The following is a 21,087-nucleotide window of genomic DNA, read 5'->3' as shown; positions in this document are numbered from 1 at the left end:
TAACATCTTGAAAGCTAATTTTCTATGTGTGAAAAATGGGAAACCACTTTCTAGGGCACTTAGGGAGCTTCCAGGAGGCTTTGTGTGAGATCTGGCAGATGTATAGGCAATTGAAAGTGAATTAGCTCGTACAGCCATTGTCATTCCTACTGTTGTTTTTATTGACTTAAGGAAGTCGTGCGCCTATTAAAATGCAATGCTGTGCATGAGTCCTGATGGCTTGCCTTCTTCAGGTGCTCAGAGACTCAAGAAGTATTAAGGACCTTAAAAGGCATGTAAGTGTGATGGACGTGTTTTCAGAGGAGCGCCAGCTGTTTCTAATGTTCTAACAGACACGGGGACCTCACCTAAGGGAGGTTATGTAAGAGAGTTTTGGGGTCATCTACCTTCATGCCTCATCGTGCACACGGGTTTCTTCTGTGACCGCCTTGTCTGGTGCTTCTGTGGCATCCTTGTCCGGTGCTTTTGTGGCATCCATGTCCTGTGCTTTTGTGGCATCCTTGTTTGGTGGTTCTGTGGCATCCTTGTCCAATGCTCAGGTTTCTGGGATCTGTTTGATATGTTCCGTGATGCTGTTTGGGGATAGTCATTTGTTTTTCCTATGCTCAAAGGATTTCCAATCCTGGAATATTCCATTCTGTATTCCATACTTTACTCACAGATGCAGACACTCCTCTTGACGGGCAATCTCATCTTCTTGAGATATTTGAAGGGCACTGCCTCATGAGAGTTTGCAGCTGGGTATCATGAGTGAGAAAATTCTTTCACATATTGAACTTCTGCTGATTCCATTCAGCCTCTATTCGTTTCATACTTTTGGCTTATTAAGTCATAGGAATGTTAGATTTTTTTTTTTTGGTTTTTCTCTCCCCTTTCCCCTCTCCCTCCTTCTTCCTCCTCCCCCTTTCTCGCTGGTAGAGAGGAAAGGAGGTAGCAACTCACAGTAAAAAGCAACTTTCCTTGACTTTGGGTTTGAATTCTTTTTGAGTCTGATATGTGAATCACTGGTATGAGCAGAAACTTTGGCCAGCGGTACCCTTCCTGCAGTCTGTAAGTTTGACTTTATATTTGTTTCTTATTAGATACAACCTAGAATTCATTTCCTATAGGAGATGGACAACCTTATTTTTGGAATTCTCTTTGAAAGGTAGGGTGAGGAAAGGGACCTTGTAGCAAAAGTAGAAGCCTGGGCCAATCACTGCAAAGGAGGTATTAAGTCTGGCCCTAATGTGGTAGTAGTTACTTAAGTTACTTCCCTGGATAGATGCTCTTATGATAGAGCTCAATGACTCTGTTACCAGCTTCACAGACACCATTCTCGGGCAGGGAAACAGAGGGCAGGGTTTGCATCAGCCGGTGCTGACAGACTCGTAAATAAGAAAACAGTTTTCTATGCTGTGATGGCTAATGATTGTCACCTTGACAGGATCTAGAATCACCTAGGAGAAAAATCCCCAGGCCATGCCTAAGAGGGATTATGCAGCTAGGCTGACTGAGGTAGAAGTATACACACTAACTACAGGTGGCACCATCCCATAGACTGGGGTTCTGGACTAAGGAGGAAGTGAGTGGAAAACCAGCGTTCATCTCTCTGCTTCCTGACTGTGCTTGTCATGTGACCAGCTGCCTCAAATTCCTGTTCCCTGGTTCTCCCTGTTGTGGTGAACTGTGTCCTGGAACAGTGAGACAAACTAAGACCTTCCAAAGGGGGAGAAAAGGAAGATTTCTACTGAGTTCAGGGAGGAAATTAAAGGGCTGTGTATTGGGACAGTTGGTGCTTGCCAAAGTCTTGAAACCATAGAAAAACCTGCTGTGGCTTTCAGATTGACTGAAAAATGTTTTATTTCTCCCACATGGCTGTCTAGATTCAGATTCAAATTATTCTTGTGGTAGCATTTCAAATTATTCTTGTGGTAGCATTTTGCTCAGAAAATGTGTATTTTCAATCTCAACTTAATTCCTTTAAAAATTATTTTTATTAAGTGTGTGTGTGTAGGTGCCCACTGAGTCCTGAAGTAGGTGTTACAGGATTCTCAGAAGCTGGAGTTACAGGTGCTTGTGGGCCACCCCATGTGGATGCTGAGAACAGAACACTCAAGTCCTCTGCAAGAGCAAGCAAATCGCTGAGCAATAGTCTCTGTCTTCGCCCCCTAAAGCCGGGATAAACAGTATCTATGGCATTGACTTGTGGTGACCACGTAATGAGATCTGACGCGTAGCTACTGTTTATTGAGCATGTAATATTAGCGAGCTATGGTCTAATAGAACTAGGAACAGTACATTGTGTTTTTACAGAGAGCTGATTGCACTAAAATAGGTTCCTTTTATTTCATTAGCAGCATATGGGAAAAACCAATAAAAATTCAAGCTGCAACTTCTAGGGGAGTCTATTTGGAATGGAAGTTTTTTCTTCGCTTTTATTTATTTATTTTTCTGGACCCGAATCAGTATTCTCTAAACTGATCCCACGCCTCAAGGCGCCCAGGGCTCTCGCATGCATTCATCTTTGCTTATTGTTTGGACATCAGAGGATCTGCCTGGAGCTGACTGTAGAGACCTAAATTCAGAACGCGTCTGCCTATAAGGTCGAGAAAGATGGATGACTTCCGCCCCCCGAAACTGTTATTAGAGAGTGAGTGTACTAACCTATCAAGTGAACGGAGGGACGGGGGAGAGGTGTGCCCCACTGGGAGAGGGAGGACACAGCTTCAGAGAGGAGTCCTGATGGATTGGTTTGTATCGGTAAACCCAGATCTGAGCCTGGGGCGCTCTGGCTGTTGGAACCTTAGCCCAGATGTTCAATGACTCACACAGTCGCTGTTCAATTTGAGTCCGTGACATTTGTACAGTTGATGGGATTTTATGAGACGTTTTATAGCACTTCCCTGCCACTGTTTAGAGAAATAACCTCATGAGAGCCAACCTTCTTTCTTGTTCCATTTTATGAGGAAAAAAAAAAAGCTCTTTGAGGTGGGAGCATACCTCCGTGGCACAGTGTCTGCCTAGTGTGTGTCCTGTGTGTGAGCACTTCCCCCACCCCCACCCTGGGGATGGGAAGTTTGATCTCCAAAGCCGCAAGAAAAACGAGGCCATTTATGTTAGTTTCTAACTGAGTTTCCCTACCTACTCAGTTCCTCTAGCATTCTACAGATGCAGGCCAGCATCAGGCAGCAGGAGCCTTTACCTCTGGTCTTCAGAAGGGGCTGCATAGTTGAAAGGATTCCCTGGTCTTTTGGAATAGGAATCAAGGCTGACAGAGATGGACTGTCCTGGAATGCTCACTGTTCTTGAGGTCTGCCTTTTTGTTTCTGAGGTCTCTCTGGGTTGTTAAGGGTTTAGGAGTAAGACAGATTAAATTTGCATCCTGTCTTTCTGCCGTCTCAACTGTCATCTTGGGCAAGCTACGAATCCTCCTGAACCTGTCTTCCTACCTGTAGAGTGACTAGCAGCATTGTTTTATAGGTCTGCTGGGATGGTTTTTGCGGCATTTAGCAGTGCCTGGCACAGCGTAAACCCTTCAGAACTGATACCGAATGTCGATAATGACAGCGGCCTCATTTCTTTCCTGCCTCCGTGTAGTGGTTGGTCTCTTTCCCTGGTACTGTATAATTTCTGTCTGTGGATCAAGACGTGTACCTCTCAGTTTTTTTCTCCAGTATCATGTCTATCTGCACACCATCATGCTTCTTGCCACAAGGATAATGGACTAAACCTCAGAAAATGTAAGCCAGCCCCAGTTGAATGTTTTCCTTTATAAGAGTTGCCATGGTCATGGTGTCTCTTCACAGCAATAAATAAAACCCTAACTAAGACAGAAACTGGTACCAGGGACTGGCATATTACAGTGATAGGCCTGGCTGTGCTTTTGTTTGGAGGACTGTGGACTTTTGGATTTTGGATTAGCAAAGCAGTTGAATGCTTTAAGTATCGTCGGAACATGGAAGACAGTGGTGCTGAGGGTGATGTGAATTGTGGGGGCCTGGTTCAAGCGGTTTCAGAGGAGAAGAATTTTAGTATGTGGCCCACAGACTGTTCTTGTGATATTTTGGCAAAGAATACGGCGGCTTTTGCCCTTGTCTGAAAAGTCTGCCTGAGGCTAAAGTAGAGTTTTGGATAAACTCTCTTGGCAGAGGAAATCTCAAATCAGCCTAGTATTGACTGTCATGTGGTTATTAGTGTTTACTCTTATGAATATCTACAATGAAAAGGAGCAAACCAGTAAGCAGCCCACCTCCATGGCCTCTGCATCAACTCCTGCCTCTAGGATCCTGCCCTGTTTGAGTGCCTGTCCAGACCATGTTTAGTAGTGAACAGCAATAGGGATGTGTAAGCCAAATAAACCCTTTCCTCTCCAACTTTCTTTCTGGCCATTTTGTTTCATGGCATCACTAAAAACCCTATGACATGGCTCTACCCTCCTTACAATTCCCTCATCACCAAGTGGAACACATTTCTCAAGTTCACTGACTTTGGACATCATCTTTAAAGCCCCTTAACCATTTTCTTTCTGGGTTTCTTTGAAAAAATATATAATTTGTAGGAACCTTGCCTTTCACAGAGAGAGTTCTGTTTTCTCATCCGGAGCCACTGCCCATGGGTCTTGCACTTCTGCTGGCCCCTTCCCTGTTACTTTGTGTGGTCCTTCTTATGTAGGTCCTCGGCTCAGCTAACATGTTCATGATACAGGTCCCTGTGTAATCCCTACTGCAGAGGCCACTACAAGTTAATGCCTGATTCTCTGTCAGGTCAAGTGACATCTAGGCGATAGACATTTTGATTTCCATACCTAGAGTTCTATCCCCACCTCGGTCTGACTCACCTGACTCCCCACACCCCCCTGCTTCCTCATTCCCCACCTCATTTCAGAGTCTTCATTGAGCAACATAGCTGTCAGCCAAGGCATGTTGGTTAGCTTCTCTTTTGTTGCTCACACGAAACCAGTCTTTCTTTCTTTTTTTTTTTTATTGAGAAAAGGAAAAAAACAAGTTTCTACCTCCTCCCAGCCTCTCATTTCCCTCCCCCTCCTCCCACCCTTCTCCCCCTCTCCCCACTCCTCTCCCTATCCCTCTCCAGTCCAAAGAGCAGTCAGGGTTCCCTGCCCTGTGGAAAGTCCTAGGTCCTCCCCATTCCGTCCATATTTGTATTGATTTTACCTTTTCTGTTTTCCCCTTTATTCCCAGTTCAGGGTTTATCATTTCCTTCTCCTGGGCCCCTGAGGTGCAGCAGTTTCTTTTGAGTTTAAGACATTCTATCCTGCAGGGAAGTTCATTGAGACAGAAAGCAAAGAACTCAAAATAGTTTCAGGAAGTTCCTGAAACTGAGCAGATTCACTGGACCCTCGGTTCCTGGGAGTAAACAGTAAAGACGATGAGAGTCACTCTCAGACAAGACAAGCTGCAAAGAAGACTCTCAGACCAGCTTTGCTACTTGGAAAAAGCTGATACCCAGCAGCCTGGACTAAGCAGAGAGAAGCTGAAGGGCCGACAAGAAGCGATGGGTTGACCTGCCTGGAAGAGGACTAGACCACTGAGCCACCAGAAAGGGCACTCACTCTCCACCCTGTTGATCTGCCTGCTGGCTGGGCCCTTAGGCTTTCCCACTTTGGTGGACTGTCACCCATGCTGGAGTGGGCTTTGGTGACAGAGCTCTCTGAGTCATCTATGCTTCTGTATCTTACTCCTCACTCCAATTCCGGGAAGAAACCCCGGTAAAACTCATAGGTTCACCATGTTGGACTTTGGGGGCCTTTGTCTGTCATCAGTTCCCTTATCTGGGGTGACTACATGTTTGCTCATGTCTCCCTGGGAATAGTGTCGCTGAACAGCCACTTCAACATTTTCCTAAGCACTCTCCTTACCTTCAGCCTTGTTCCCTTCAAATCTTCCATTTAAACAGTTGCTGGAGAGAACCTCAAAAACGCAATACCAACTAGGTCAATGCTCCTTTCCCATCTTTGGGGGCGTTCCGTAGCCTACTGTGAGTCTAATGTCTGGACAGTTCTCTGCAGACCGCTCTTCCTCTCTCAGCAGCATGGGAACCCAGCTTTGCAGAGATGCTCCCCTTCCAGCTCAGCCAGACAGCTCGCGGTTCTCATGCTTTCGTACCTAGGTGGCCTTTGCCATTCTTTTGGACTTAACCCACTTCCCACTTTCCCTTCCTTCAGAAGAGTGGATGTCCTCACACAGCAAACCCACAGCAACCTCTGTATCTCTGTGTTTACCATGCAGTTTTTAACGGGCCTACTTGGGATGATACCTCCTATTTGTCTAGATTCTCTGAGGCCAGGGCCTTGTGATCTCTGTAGTTCACACCGAGGCATTGGAGCTATAAAGTAATTGGAGAGGAAATTATTTTTTAACTTAAATTTTTAAAAAATAATCTTTTTTCATTTTACATACCAATCCCAGTTCCCACTCCTTCCCTTCCTCCAGTTCCTCCCCCTTTCCCCCCACTTCCCTTTACCCTCCTCACTGGCACATCACTATGAGGCAGGACCAAGCCCTCTCACCCATATCTAGGCCGAGCAAGGTGTCCCTCCACAGGGAATGGGCTCCAAAAAGTCAGTTCATGCACTAGGATAAATCCTGGTTCCACTGCCAGGGGACCTACAGACTGCCCAAGTCACGCAACTGTCACCCACATTCAGAGGGCCCAGTTTGGTCCTATGCAGGTTCCCCAGTTGTTAGTCTGGAGTCAGTGAGCTCCCATTAGCTCAAGTCATTTGTTTTTGTGGGTTTCCCCATCATGGTTTTGACCCCTTTGCTCATATTATTGCTCCTCCCTCTCTTCAACTGGACTCTAGGAGTTCGGCCCAGGGCTTAGCTGTGGATCTCTGCAACTGCTTCCATCAGAGGCTAGATGAAGGTTCTATGATGGCAATTAAGATAATCATCAATCTGATTACAGGGGAAGGCCAGTTCGGGCACCTGGAGAAGAAATTTTTAAGAAGACAAAACAGTTCACAGTATTAAAGCTTGTTGTTAATGATACTTAGTGTGGTAAATAAATTCAGTGTGCCCACCTGTGCTAACTAACATCAAGCACGTCAGCCTGGGTTTGAGTAGATCCATTATTTTGGGAAGATGGGAGAGTGAAAAATGACATCCATATGATGCAATAAACTGGACCTTCAGAGTTCATAAGACGTGGTTTCTAGCCCCACCTTGGAAGAAGTCTCTTTGTAGCTGTGAGAAATCGGCACTATGTTTTTGGTCATGAAAATGTCTGAGTTGAAATGTCTCCAAAAGCAGTAATCTGCAATTATCGCTCCTCGCCCAGGCGGTTATGTCGTAGCGAGCACATAAAAAGACAGTCATAACAGTCTTATGTAGAGTCATATAATCTTACTATGAACCAACCCAGTGGAGATTTAATTTGTAAATGGAGCCTCAGTCCCGATGTAAAAGATAATAAAAGCTTTACAGCCTCTGTTTTCAGGCTCTGTCCCTAAGCTATCGGGAAGCATCCTCCCCAGCTACAGGGAAGATAATGAATTCAGACAGGATCCTCCAAGGGTCTGCTAATGTGGTGTTGAGCCCATTTGGGCATGTAGCGTGTGTGCATACATGTGTGTAGTGTCGTGGCAAGAAGAATTTGTTTCATGCTGGAGAATGAGGGGAAGCTGTAATCACTGTTCATGCTGGATGGTCCCCAGAGTCTCTCCTGGGACACACGAGAGTGATGGAGTGGGTTAACCATCTCTGTGCTGGCCGGAGGCAAGAGCTGCTCAGAGCCAAGTTCCACCCCTGCGATGGGACACACTTTCTGTACCTGAGGAAACTCAGGTTGCTTTGAAAGTTTCTTCCTCTGTGACGGACAAACAGCTATGGTGACATTTGTCTAATAACCAATGGATGTGTTCATCTTAGCATCTGTCACCAACAACCATCACAAATGAATGAATGAAAGCTTCTGCCTCTCATTTCAACAGGCAGGACATGAGGGGACGGAAAGTGGAGCTGACATTCATTAAGTGTTCCACTGACAAGAGGACACAACTCCAGTCTCCCGCCCCTGCCCCCCTCCTGTGAGAATCCGAGAGAGGTGATTACACCACTGCATGGTGTGTTTGTTCACATCCTGGGGATGCTAACCTGGGGCTTTGTGCATGTGAGGCAACTGCTTTATCCCTGAGCCACGTCCTTAGATTAATCATCATACCACTTTTGTATTATTGTCTTGTGTGTGCGTGTGCATGTGTGTTTACATGTGTGTGTGTGCGTGCATGCGTGTGTGTGTGTGTGCACGTGTGTGATATTGGGAATGAACCCAGTACTTTGCACATGCTGGGCAAGCAGTAGGCCACTGAGCTGTGCTCTAGCCCGTCAGTGTGTTTACTATCAGATTTGTGTTGTATGGTATAGAACCCATTTTGCTTCATTGAGAAATGGGTTGTGTTTAACATGCAGTCGTACTTATTTGTTGCTTTCTGATTATTCATAAGCATCTTGTGTTTGGGGTTGGAAACCAATGGCTTAGAGGAAATACGACTTCTGGTTGTGCCATAACCAGAAAACCAGAGGTAAGAAAGCTATACTGGGGGAAATTCAGGTTTTTTTTTTTCAATTTTTCAATTTTTTATTGGTGTGACTTGAATATATAGAACAAAATCCAGCATTCACCCTTCGCCATCCTTATCAATCTATCACCGACCTCCTCTCTAATTTACAACCTTCCATTCCTTTCATTGCACTCAGAAAGTCCCCTCTGCACCATGGACACTTAGGCAAATGAGCTTTCCAGTCGTCTCCCCTGCCCGCCTTGCCCCGCCAAGCGGCTGCTCAACCCCAAGAGATTTCCTTAGGGAACTGGCCTGCTTTTCCTTAAGAATGTCCCAGGCAAGGTTTGTCTCCCCTTTTTTTGAGAATAATCACTCTTGTCACCCCCATAGCCTCATTATGGGGAATATTTAGTGCTGCAGCCAGGATGTGTGTGTGTGGGGAGCAATAACTCGGATGCGATAATACTGCTTCCTGCGTCAGTGAACACGGTATTGATTGTAGGCTGTCAACCTTTCTGCATGCTTTGCGGGGTCCCAGAAGACTAACAGCTGCAGGGAGGGTAATGCATCAGGCCCGGGCACATGTGTTCTGTTAACCAACATGACTCTGAGCTTGCTTGCTTGCTCTTAATGCATCTTGGCTCACTGGCTCTCAGATTTCCTTTTTAATCCCCTGAGTCCTCTGAGCAATCCTTTGGTGCTGTTTGGATCTCCAGATGTTGAGTTCCCCTCACTCAGTGGCCACTGTTGGTCTTGTGATCTTCCTAAGGGCGAGAGCTCGCACTGACTTCTGGGTGTGCCGATTCACTCAACAAACATTATTGAGCATCTAGGATGTGACGAACGTTGCTCTGAGGATCAAGAGTGGACTAAGCAATGTCTCCTACGTATGGAACTTAGAGAGTCAGGGAAAGGCCTTTCCGAGGAGGTGACAGTCCAGCTGAGGCCATTAGTGTATCCACTGGGGACTGGATAATAACTACTTGCTAAGTTAGGTTGGAAGCTGGAATTCCTCAGGTTAGCTGCTCCTGGACTAGTTTCAGACAGGCCCCACGGGTGACCCCAAATGAGCCAAGCATTATTTTCTCATTGTGTCCCTCACCCCTCAGGATTGTCTGTCCCTTGCCTCTTCTAGTCAGCTGCCCCGCAGCATGGTAAATTCCTTAAATACCCACATGTTGTTTTGCCTGCACGTTCTACCCTGAGGCCTGAAATATTATTTTCTCTTCCCCTGGACGACTCACTCCCGTTTGTCTTTTTGGTTTCACCTGAGGAATTGCCTCCTGTGCAGTTCCTCTCTTTGATTGAGGTGGTCCTGTGCGCCCTCCGTACCTGCTCTGCCCAGCAGGGCAGGTGTGGTTCTTTGTAGTTCTAATGGAGACGTACGCATACACATTCACACAGTGCCTCTTTGGGCCAGGCACCCTTCTGCGAGCTTGGAGGGTACCAGATCTTTCAGTTTTCACACTGAATTTACAGAGCACGGTTTATTATTAGTAAGGGCACTGGGGCGCAATGACGTCATTTGTCACGGTCGTTCGGCTTTTCAGTAGTAGAGATCTGGTTGCATCTAAGGAGGCAGGCAGGCAGAGAGGCTGGTGGGCTTGCCCCCTGAGGTGCTGAGCCAAGACCCTGAGCTGCCACTGTTGCCTGCGAGGCTGTCCCTTCCCGTGTGCTACGGGTTGTATGTAGACAAGGGACCAGCCCTACTGCCTTACAGATGAGCTTGGCACGTGTTTGTCAGGCATTGTTTGATCAGCTATTAAAGACTTAGTGAATGAGTGACTGCTCAGAGTTCCAAAATGTCATTTTTTCTTTGGCCATTGAAGTAGACATCTTTCAGCTCCAGTGTCTGAGATTCTTGACACCCACAAATTGAGTCCCACAGCATTCTGGCAGGAAGGGCAAATCATGACCCAACGAAGGCAAGAAAACGCCACACTGATGGCTGGTCCCAGAGGCCTCTGGGTTTTCCTCTTAAGGTTCATTTTGGGAGAAATGCACCTGCCTAGAGTGAAAACAATAGCTAGGGTGGCCATGGGGGACTCTGCCTACCCAAGAATCCCAGGGGCGACTTAGAGGGGCTGGTGACAAGGTGAAGGGCTAGCAGTGGCTATTCTGGCCCCACAGCAATCACTGTCTTCAGTCTCTTAAGTCAGGAGAAGGCAGACATGATAGGCCCCGCTGGGTCTGCCCTAGCAGTTTATCTAGTGTGACAGATCTGAACTGGGGTGCGGTGGGGATAATCAACATTGGGGTCAGAGCTGGAGGTTGGAAACCCCACAGAGTGTATGGACTTTGTACTTATTCCTGGTCATGCACCGGTATTTGCCCACAGTGTGGTCCGTTTCTGTGTCTCCTCATTGGTGAGAACGGACAAGTCAAGGTCTCTACACATCACCCATCACTGTGGAGGAAGAGATGCAGGATCTGGAGGAGGACTGACCTGGATTAGTCTCTGGGCTGTCACGCAAGCCTTTGAGTCTACCACGGCAATGCGTTTCTACCCATGAGGGATTGCAGTGATTTTCATAGTCACATGGTGACTGCTCGGTAAATATAGCTTTTCTTTTTTGCCCCATTTATTATGTTTAAATACTTGGATGTGGAGCTTGAGGAATATTTGTAACTGGGACTAGGGGCGTGGTAGTTTAGTGGTGGAGTGCTTGGGTGGCCTGTGTGAGGCTCTAGATTCAAACCCAAGTAGCAGTAATAACATTGTTACTGGGTGAGCTAGAGCCAGGAGGGTTGGGTTAGCTCTGGGGAGCTGAAAATGCACTTCTAGTAGCACAAGGAGAGTGTTAGCTTGGCATCTTGCTCCCTTGCCACACCACGCCCACTCTCGCTTCAGCTTCTCTGTGGGGTTCCATCTATTTGAAGCACTGTACTGTGTTTGGGTGCTGGATGGCATGCCTCAAAATGCTGCTTAGGTGTCAAAGATTCTGAGTAAGCTTTATCTTATCACTTTAATAATCCAGTCCCTCTGTAGTTCCTGTGCGTCCTTCACCCTGCCTTGCCTGATACAAATGCACGGATGATGTGTTCAGAACTCCTACATGCTTGTTACCTCCAGCAGAGGCAGGGTCTTGCCTGTCTCAGTACCTCCATCCTTTTGCCTGAGAGCTGGTTCCTGATTTCCACTCATAAGCTGTCAGGCTACCTCTGATGTTGGTGAACTTAGGCTCATGGTTAAAACTGACTTTCCAATCAATACTTTCTCTTTCTATATAGTGCAGGATGTGGATAAGAACATAGACCAAGCATCCTGGTTTTGTCTTTTGTGAATTGTGTAAACGTTGTCGTTTGCTTCCTCTACGGTAACAGTTCAGTCACTGGCTCGCTATACAGTGTCATTTGTTTTCTCTACTGTAACAGTTCAGTCACTCGCTACACAGCAGTATATGGGTCAAAGGTAACTCACATTACCCATCACCCATAGGGTTATAGGAGTTGACAGATTCTTCTTGCCAGGTACCACTGTGGTCATTCTTTTCTTTCCCCCTGTGGTCGTTCTCAAGTCCTAGTGTAACACATTGATCATGGTTATAATGATACTGGTGTAAACAAATCTGTCCAGATATATTTAGCCATAGAAATACCATTTCTCTCTCTTTCCTTCCTTCCTTCCTTCCTTCCTTTTTTTTTTTTTTTTTTTTTGAGACAGGATTTTTCTGTGCAACAGTCCTATCTGTCCTGAAACTAGCTCTTATAGACCAGGCTGGCCTCAAACTCACAGAGATCCGCCTGCCTCTGCCTCCCGAGTGCTGGGTTTAAAGGCGTGCGCCACCACCACCGGCAATGCACGTGTAATTTGTAGAGCCAAGCCTGGCCCGTGAGAAGTGCTGGTTAACGTTAGCTTTGTCTGTAGTTGAGCCAGGATTTCAACAGCTCGGTTTCAGTCAGACACACCGAGTTGGAGTCCAAGATCCATCTCTCACTGGTGATCTCCTTGGCTAGGAGGACAATCTGTCATTCTCCATTTGCAAAGTGGGATTCGATGGCTTTGAGTGTGGAGGGAGGAGACGACAAAGTGAGCATGCAAAACACTCTCATAATCCTCAGGAGGCGTGGCTGGTGTGGCTGGTCTGCTGTGCTTTAAGCAGCAGAAGAGGAAGGGCAGGAGCCCGGCCCGAAGCGGTTAAGAAACAATCAAATCCCACTGCCTGCCTGCCTATCCTGCACACTGCCCCTTGTTGCCGGCTTACATCACTCTTATTTATTGTGACTTTTCTTCCTCCTTTGGACAAAAAATCATGCCTGTCTTAAGCACAGGAAGGCGTGCCTTCCATTTTATTTAATCGAACTGATGGCCTCCAGCCGTAATCTGATGGCTCTTACCTCACGTAGTGCAGGGTCCTTGGAGCCAAACAAACTTGTTCAAAGTAAAGCAGTCTGGTTTTCAGGTTATCTGGGTTAGCTAAGTAAAGCTTACCTGGGACTCAAGAAGACGAAAAGGAGTCACTGCTCAGTATCTGGCAAAGAGCCAGCAAGTGGTGACAGATGGTGGTTAGTGCCACCTGAGGGCTTGCTCTAGTGACATCCTTTCCTGTGTTTGTCTTTTTGGCGGTTTGTCTGAGGCTCCCTTTCAAGTGCAAGGCGGAGTCTGGTGGCCTTGTGCTCTAACTCATTCGCAAGTCTCTAACGGACCTCCAGATCACAGGCTGCGCTCTGTATGGAGTCTGTTAGACAGTGTGGGGGCTTGTAGTTGTAGTGAGCCTGTGAGCTTCTTAATGATGATCAGAACTGAACTGTTCATGTATATGTTTTGGGGAGCAATGATGTCTCTATTATGTGCAAACCATCGAGATATGCTAATGCCTCTGAGGGTATTGATGCCATGCTTGTTCGGTGGTCCTCAACCTTCCTATAGTGCAACCACTTAATACAGTCCCTTCTGGTGTGGTGGTCCCCAACAATAAAATGATTTTCATTGCTACTCCATAACTGTAACTTTGCTACTATTACGAACCATAATGGAAATATCTGTGTTCTCTGATGGACTTAGTGACCCCTAAGTGAAAGGGTCATTGTTCGACTCCCAAAGGGGTCCCGACCCATCAGTGGAGAACCACCATACCAGCTATTTGGACTTAGTAAGCCCACCTTTGGTGGCTCACAAAGTGACTCAGGAGGTGTGTGCATACATGTTTCACATACGAACAGTTAATGCAGCTTCTGTTTGAAAGAAACACCAGCCCAGCAGACCAACATTTTAGGGATGTTTGTCCTTGGGAGGAGGATAGCATGCTTCTGAAGAAAGGTGACTAAGAAACGTGTAATGAACAAGAGTAAAAGGAAGGCTAGTGTTCAATTTGCTATAAATGATTTGTATACACACCCCACCTGGCATAGTCAGAGGAGGGGGATCCCCAAGAGTTGGGAGCAGGACAAGAAGATGGCAAACATCTGTGACTTGTCCTTCCTACCTATCAATGTTCTTTAGGAGCTGGAGGAATTTCTCATCAAGGAAAGTCTCGCAGAGCCACTTTCCTTCCTAGGAACTTTCTTGGTTGGTGGCCCTGAAAGATGCCCAAGGTGCAGCTGGCATTGCAGAGAACTTGAGAAACATTAGGAAAGTCACATCATCACCCTAATGTGCCCGCTGCGTGGAGAGGCAAAGGCTTGTGTTTTAAGGCTCCTGAAATTGGGATGTATCTTACAAAATCGTTATGACTTAAGTAGATAGTGATTTCCACTCCACAAAGCCGTTAGCATACAGACAACAGATTAGAAATTGAGTCAGCATGATGCTTCTATTTTTTTTTTCATCCTCCAAAGCGCATTAAAATATTGGGAGTTCTAACAAATCTAGAAACGGAAGGAGAATTTTTGTAGTGAAAATCTCCCACCTCAAGTTATTTCCTGCCTATCAGATGAAAATGGGGGCAGATGTGTTAAAATAGAGCAACAAGTAGAAGCCTAGGTCCCACTTTTTGGACATAGCGAAGCACCTTCTACACTTCCTCTCTGAGTGTATAAATGCTTTACTTTTGAACTTGCTTATGGAAATGGCTTTTCAGAAGTGGTGCATTGCGTTATCTCAAGAGAAGGATGAACCAGCCGCTGTGATTAATGATGAAAAGAAATACTATTGGTCAGAATTGATGTTTCATGACAGTTCTTGGAGGAAGCTAAGTGTAAGGAAATGTGACTTGAACACGAGGCCAAGGCAGCAATGATGGTTTGTGTCCAGAGCCCATTCCCTCTCCCCCCACAGCCCCCCATCTCCTTGTTGTTTGTAAAGAGGGAGGGAGCTCTTAAGTCTATTTTTCCAGTTTGGCGAGTTTGAAGTGAGCTCAGAGATGTGTGCTTAGGTTTACAAACCAGCATCTTTACGGCCTTTGTTTTAGACCCAGTGAGGACTGATGGATGCCTGTTTCTGGAGAAGAGGAGGGGTTGCTCAGGAGGAATAAACCCACAAGAACAGGCCAGCCTTTCTTGGAGGGCTGCTGCTGTTATGCCTCACTGCTTCATTGAGACCTCCTGATACCAAGCAACTGGGGCACAGCCTTGTGAAGTCAATGGGCAAATCCTCTGGCAGAGGTTGAAGGGAAAGAGCCAAGGACCACGGAGGCAGGGATTAGATGGAGCCATTTAAAAGGAAACAAAAATAAAAGCAAGAGTAACAAGCAATGGAAGGGTTCTGGTCTCAGCTGGCCTTGCCAAGCAAACTCTGGGAAGCCCCGTGGAGAAAGGATTTTCTCTGAGTTCCCTAAAGTGTTTGTGGTGCTTTGGCCATTACATTCCCAGGCTGTTTCTATGGCATTTACCAAAAGAGAAAGCAGTGTCATGATGTCTTTTCCCTTCCCATTCGGTACCGCTTTCTCAGCCTCATGAAATAAGTCTCTGGCTTCAATGGGACTGTTTAAAAGGAAATGGGTGGGAAGGCATGGGAGATATATACTGGCTAGGCCTGATTTTTCACAAAGAGAAACTCTCTAAGAGTAAACAGTGTTTATTTTTTGTTGATTTTTTTCAAACAAATGGAATTGCTTTTAATTAAAAAAAAAACCTTATTTCTTCGCCTTAAATACTACAGACAATCTCATTTTTATCGCAGCAGACACCTAGAAACAAAACACGGAACCCACCAGAGAAAACTGGGCAATGATGAATGCATCAGAAATTCAAGTCGACTATGGGAGAATTAGTGCCAGTTGGCAGCTCTCGGTTCTAAAGAGAAGTGGCCCGAGCTTACCGAGTTGGACAAAAGTTTCTTAGAATTGGGGAGCTGGGAACATTGAACTCCTTTTTAATCCTATTCCAATTGTTTTATGCATAGGGAAATAAAATGCAATGCATCAAATGAAGACCCAAAGAAACATTTAAAAACTCGTTTGACTAGTATTCAGTATGTGAGACTAAGTAATAGCTTGTCCTCCTAGTTAACCTTGTCCTGGAATATATATAAGTTATTTGTAGCCGCCACTGCTATAATGTTTTCTGAAGGATGCCAAGCTGTATGCAGGATCTTTTTGCTAAAGTCCAGACTGTCCACACTGATCTCGTCTTTTCTTCGCTTGCCCCCGACGCACACTTTTCGGGGTTTGAGGATAGCCCGGGGCTTGCTGTTTTCCCTCGAGGCCTCAAGCGTCACATCACGCTTGGTGTTGCGGTCGAACATCCTGAAGAAGTTGTTGTAGGAGCCGGTCATGATGACACTGCAGGGGAGAGGGGAGACTGAGTATGACAGAGAAGGGTGGCAAGACATCCCCAAAGCATCTTTCAGGAGCCAAGGAGGCTTAGCATGGACATCTCAACTCACAGGGGCCAGAGGGCTAAACTGGGAGCACTAACGTCTTTTTGAGTCATTAAAAGTGCCAAGCTCTTTGACTGGGCTTAGGATGAGATAACCATCAGTATTACTTATTTTTATTCCATAGAGACTTTTTGTTCTTGGGTCACTAATATGGTCCAGTTGTTATGATTCTAGAGTTATTGACTTTCCATTAGTGTGAGGTGTGGTGGTTTGAAAGAAAATGGCCCCCAAAGGATGGCACCATTAGGAGGTGTGACCTTGTTGGAGTAGGGGTGCTCTTGCTGGAGGAAGTGTGTCACTATGGAGGTGAGCTTTGAAGTCTCATATATGCTCAAGATTCCGGTAGTCCAGTGTCTCGTTTACTTCCTGGTGCCTTTGGATCAAGATGTAGAATTCTCCAGCACCATGTTTGCCTCTCAGCCATGATGATAATGAACTGAACCTCTGAAACCGTAAGTCACCACTTCAGATAAATGTTTCCCTTTATAAGAGTTGCTGTGGCCGTGGTGTCTCTTTACAGCACCAGAAACCCCAAGACAGGGGCCACAATGTGGAGGTGTAAGCAGGAACACATGGAACCAACAAACTATTTTCCAGCTTTGACACACAATTGTTGTCCTGGAATTTCTGGGCTGTCTGAGCTCAGGGAACTTAGCTTGTCAGTACTGAAGCAGTGACCACCACAGGGAGGCCTCTCTCCTTTTAGGAGCCAGCTCTATAATCTGACGTTTCAGAAAATGTGGCCAGAAAATGGATGCCATGATCTTACCCGGAGAGACTATAAACAGATTTGACTACCCTAAATCTAAATTTGGAGGAAAGCATTGTTTTTGCAATCTCTCTGTCCTCGGGGATGTCTGTGATTGAGTGGGAGAGTAGTGAAGGCCGAAGACCTTCCAGCAACAGGGTACTGAATCTTTAAATCTGGCATTTCAAATATAGGTGGCAGGCAGTGGGGAGGTATAGTGCTGCCTGTACCCCGTGTGTACCATCTCATGGTGGCACCCCAAAGAGGCTGACAGATTGTGTTTGGGAAGGAATGCCTGATGTCATCTGTGTTTTGGTGGAGGGAAAAAAAAACTGGTAAGGCTGGCTTGCTTTGGGAACTTCGTCAACTGTAGATTAATCAAAGGTTGAGTTTTGTTTCACTGGCTATGGATAAAGGGGTATCTATCTGTCCGGGTGACCCAGTGAACTGTCATGGGGACATGGATACAAGGGGCTCTACCACCACAATCACAGCTTTCAGTAACTCATGCAAGGCAGTTTCAGGGGAGATGAAGGTGTGCACACTGACAACGAGTGTGACAAACACAGAATGCACGTGTGCAAGGCCACTGGGTGTAAGTACCTAGCCACCTGATTCTGCAGCTTCTGGGACACTGATGTTCACTTCTCTATCAAGATCTAACTTACTTTTAGGTAAGTCAGAAGGAATATGTTTTACCCTCAAATATCTTAACTTTATCTGAACCCTGAACAAAATTCCCAGTTTTGATATGGAAGAACTGATCTCAGGACTCGAAGTCGTAATTACGGCTTGCTAATGTTCAAGGTTGAGCCATTGCACCAATTGTCCAATTTCCCGTCTCTTTGCTTCCTCAACTGGGAAACAGAGATGATGGAAACAACCTTGCTGGATTGTGGCTAGGGTAAGAGATGTGTGTAAAAATGTCTTGTGCATAGACACCTAGTCGTTGTGGTTATGAATCTATGTTAATGAGGGGAGAAATGGAATAACAACAGTTGTGTAAATTGTATCAACTAACAAAGACTAAGCGGTTAAGGAATAGGCTGGCTTCTTTCCCTGGGGACTCTGGTTCATATGGTTCAGCTGCTTTGCTCTCTTATCTTGTAATAAACTAGATAGTTGCAACCCGGGTCCTTCGCTACATGTTTACTACATCTCGTTCAGTTGAATTCTACAGAAGAAGATTCAGTGGCGGTTTGGGAAGAGGGCAAGATAGTCAGAGACCATGGCACTGACTTGAAGCTGGAATCTCAAAAAGGCCTGCTGTGCAAAAGTCCCATGCTATTGAACACTATGCCACCTTCATCAAGGAGCTAAGTGAGCCCCAACAGCCTGCATCTAGTTTATAGCTAGTCAGAGAATCATCTGTATTTGTCAGACTGAAAATGAACTATTGGGAGGTGATATGAAGTATTGTAGAAATCAAGGGCCTTAAAACACTAATAAATCACTCTGAAGGAATGTGATAAATGAGATTGGCTTGGATTCTGTTAATGAAGCACTACAGACTTCAGTCAGGTCTGCTCTAGCAGCTTCCAGGGGATAGGTCTAGTAACCAGAGTTATGCAGGGGAGGATTTCCTGGTGTTTTACCAGTGGTCTTGAGTAGGCATCTGGCCCTAGCTTTCGGGTGCCTTGTATGTCAAAGACACCATTTTCTTGTTGACACTGAACTGTCATCTGCACCAGGTCTGAAACAAACTTGGGGCCTCACTGCATCCTTCTTTTTACAGGCTTGGCCACAGACTCCGGTTCATGGCCTGCATAATGTACCCTGGCCAGGTCTTGGGGTCTGCACTGAACTCCTTTTGGATGCACCCCATTTAGGGCAAATCATCCAAAGGCTCCTCAAGGAAAGACTCTCAGCCCAAACACAAATGTTTCTTACCTGTCGGACCCATTCCATACACACTCAAATTTATCAAAAATGCAGTCATTTTCATAGAGGGAGCACAACTTGCTGCGGAGGTAGTCATGAACCTGAGAGGAAACATCAAGAACATGGCATCAGCATAACAGGGGCGGAGTCCTGTGAACATTGACGCGATGACATGAGCTGTTTAACCCCCCCGTGTGCCCTCTGGCATTGCAGCAGGTGGCTCTGCACTGAATGCAAGCTCAGGGCCCTGTCTCTAGGAGGAAAGCCTGCATCAGTGAGCTTCTCTCATGCCAGTGTGGACTGAAGAAGGTTGCTTGTGTAGAGAGTGGCATAATGCAGGAACCCGTAAGTGGTAGTATTATGTTTTGTTTTATTATTGTTGGCGTATGCCTGCATGATGTGTGTATGGAGGCATGTGTACCTGTGGCAGGCAGAGGACAGCTTTGTGGAATTGGGTTTCTCTTTCCACATCAATCCCAGATGTGGGCTCTGGGGATTGGATCAAGGTCAATACTAGGTGTTAGAACTAGTATTCATTTAGGCTTTTGATACACGGCTGCTCATTACAAGTCTGCTCTGGGCTCGAGGCAGAGCACTGGGGAAAGAGACCATAGAATGGAATAGATCCATGAGAAGTTTTGGACAGCGCTAAAATCACAGAACATGGAAGCGTGGAGAAGGGCACTGAGAGATGAGGGACATTATTTTTTATAGGATGAGGGCACAAGGTTACATGTGATGAGGTAACACACGGCCTCTGCGGAGGGTGAATGAGTCTGAATGACATCTGGAGGTAAGGCTTTCTGACCTTAGGGAAGAGCATGCATGAAGGGCCACAGGTACAAGTCCGGGAAGGAGTGTGACAGACCAATGGAGAGTAAGCAGATTGTGAGCAAGGGGAAGAAGGACATCACAGGAAGGGCCACCAAGTCTGCATGTTCCAATGAAGGGTAAGCACGCATGGCCAAGGGCAAGAGACATCACAGGGAGGGCTGCCAAGTCTTCGTGTTCTAGTAAAGGCTAAGAGAGGAAGGCCAAGGGCAAAAGTCTGGTGTATGCTTCACTGATGGTGGCTCAGACTAGGGCAAGGGCAGCTGCTAAAATCTAGTGGGATCTGGGATCTTTTGATAGGACACAGAGCAACCCTGCAGGGTGGAGCAGAAAACTAAGTCAAAGAAGGTTCCTGACCTCTCAGCTGAGTATTAGCTGTCTGGGCAGGAAGGGCTGCTGAAGTCCTTCTGAGGAGACAGAGAAAGCCCTTGATTTGAAAACTGAATCACTTAATGAAAGAGAAACACTGATAACTCAAGCTAAAATGAAGGTAGAGGTGAAAAAATATTCAGGCTCTCAATTAGAAAACTCAGGGGAAAGCCTTTTAGATAGAAGAAAAAAATATCAGGTCTCAAAGATTAAGTAGAGGAATTAGATCACACAAACAAAGAACATGAAAGATTAAAATTCACACAGAAAAGGACTATACAGGAACTGTGGGACACTATGAAAAGACCAAATCTTTGAACTATAGGCATAGATGAGGGAGAAGAATCTCACATTGTTGGCACAGACTAGAACTTAAAGCTTATAGAAGAAAATCTCCCCTGAGGAAAGACACACCCATATAGATACAGGAAACACACAGAACAGCAACAGAAAAAGAGCTCCCCATGGCATAACATAGGAAAGAGAAAAGTATTTCAAATAAATGGAGCCAGGAAGCAAGCAAGCAAGCAAGCAGTATTGCTATTCTAATATTATGCCTTCATACAAAAATTAACCGGGCAGAAAAGCAGATAGGCTAACTGCAGATCTTCACCTCACCCTCCTCTCTTCCAAACCCCGCCCCAGTCTCATCCCCAGCTCTGTAGCAAATCATGTGCCGCAGCCTCCCCTTCCTCTCAGATCTCCAGAAGATCAAGCAGATCTCTTTCCCCAACTCACCCTTTGGTCCCAGGTCACACAACTCCAGGATTCCCTGGGAAGCCATGGGCCACACCTCCCAGGGAAACAGTTAGGCTAACTGCAGATCTTCCCTCCTTTCTCTTCTCCTCCAAATGCAATCCCTCCCACCCCCTTCCTGTCTCAGCCCCAGCTCTGTAGCAGAACACCTGCTGTGGTCTGGTCTCACTTTCTGCCTTCATTAAAAGGCGGTAAAGCAGATACTGGTGAAACACCTTTCTCCTTCCTGTGGACCCCCTTCTA

General features: G+C 46.1%; 1 protein-coding gene across 4 annotated transcripts in view; it reads right to left on the bottom strand.

The window, feature by feature from the left end:
- Positions 1-15,439: 15,439 nt before the first annotated feature.
- LOC121453633 (serine/threonine-protein phosphatase 2A 55 kDa regulatory subunit B beta isoform) overlaps positions 15,440-21,087 on the bottom strand; it is a 401,554-nt gene continuing 395,906 nt past the window's right edge. For all 4 annotated transcript variants that reach the window (XM_041660531.1, XM_041660532.1, XM_041660533.1 and 1 more), the window contains 2 exons: positions 18,898-18,989; positions 15,440-16,161 (listed from right to left, as the gene is read on the bottom strand). In XM_041660531.1, the coding sequence (XP_041516465.1) occupies positions 15,882-16,161; positions 18,898-18,989 (372 nt within the window). In that variant the 3' untranslated portion in view covers positions 15,440-15,881. The remainder of the gene's footprint in view (positions 16,162-18,897; positions 18,990-21,087) is intronic.

The sequence above is a fragment of the Microtus oregoni genome, unplaced genomic scaffold (genome assembly GCF_018167655.1).
Source record: "Microtus oregoni isolate MIOR12 unplaced genomic scaffold, Mior012 000011F_ref0000422, whole genome shotgun sequence".
Classification (NCBI taxonomy): Eukaryota; Metazoa; Chordata; class Mammalia; order Rodentia; family Cricetidae; genus Microtus; species Microtus oregoni.
This window is presented reverse-complemented; position numbering and strand designations above follow the sequence as displayed.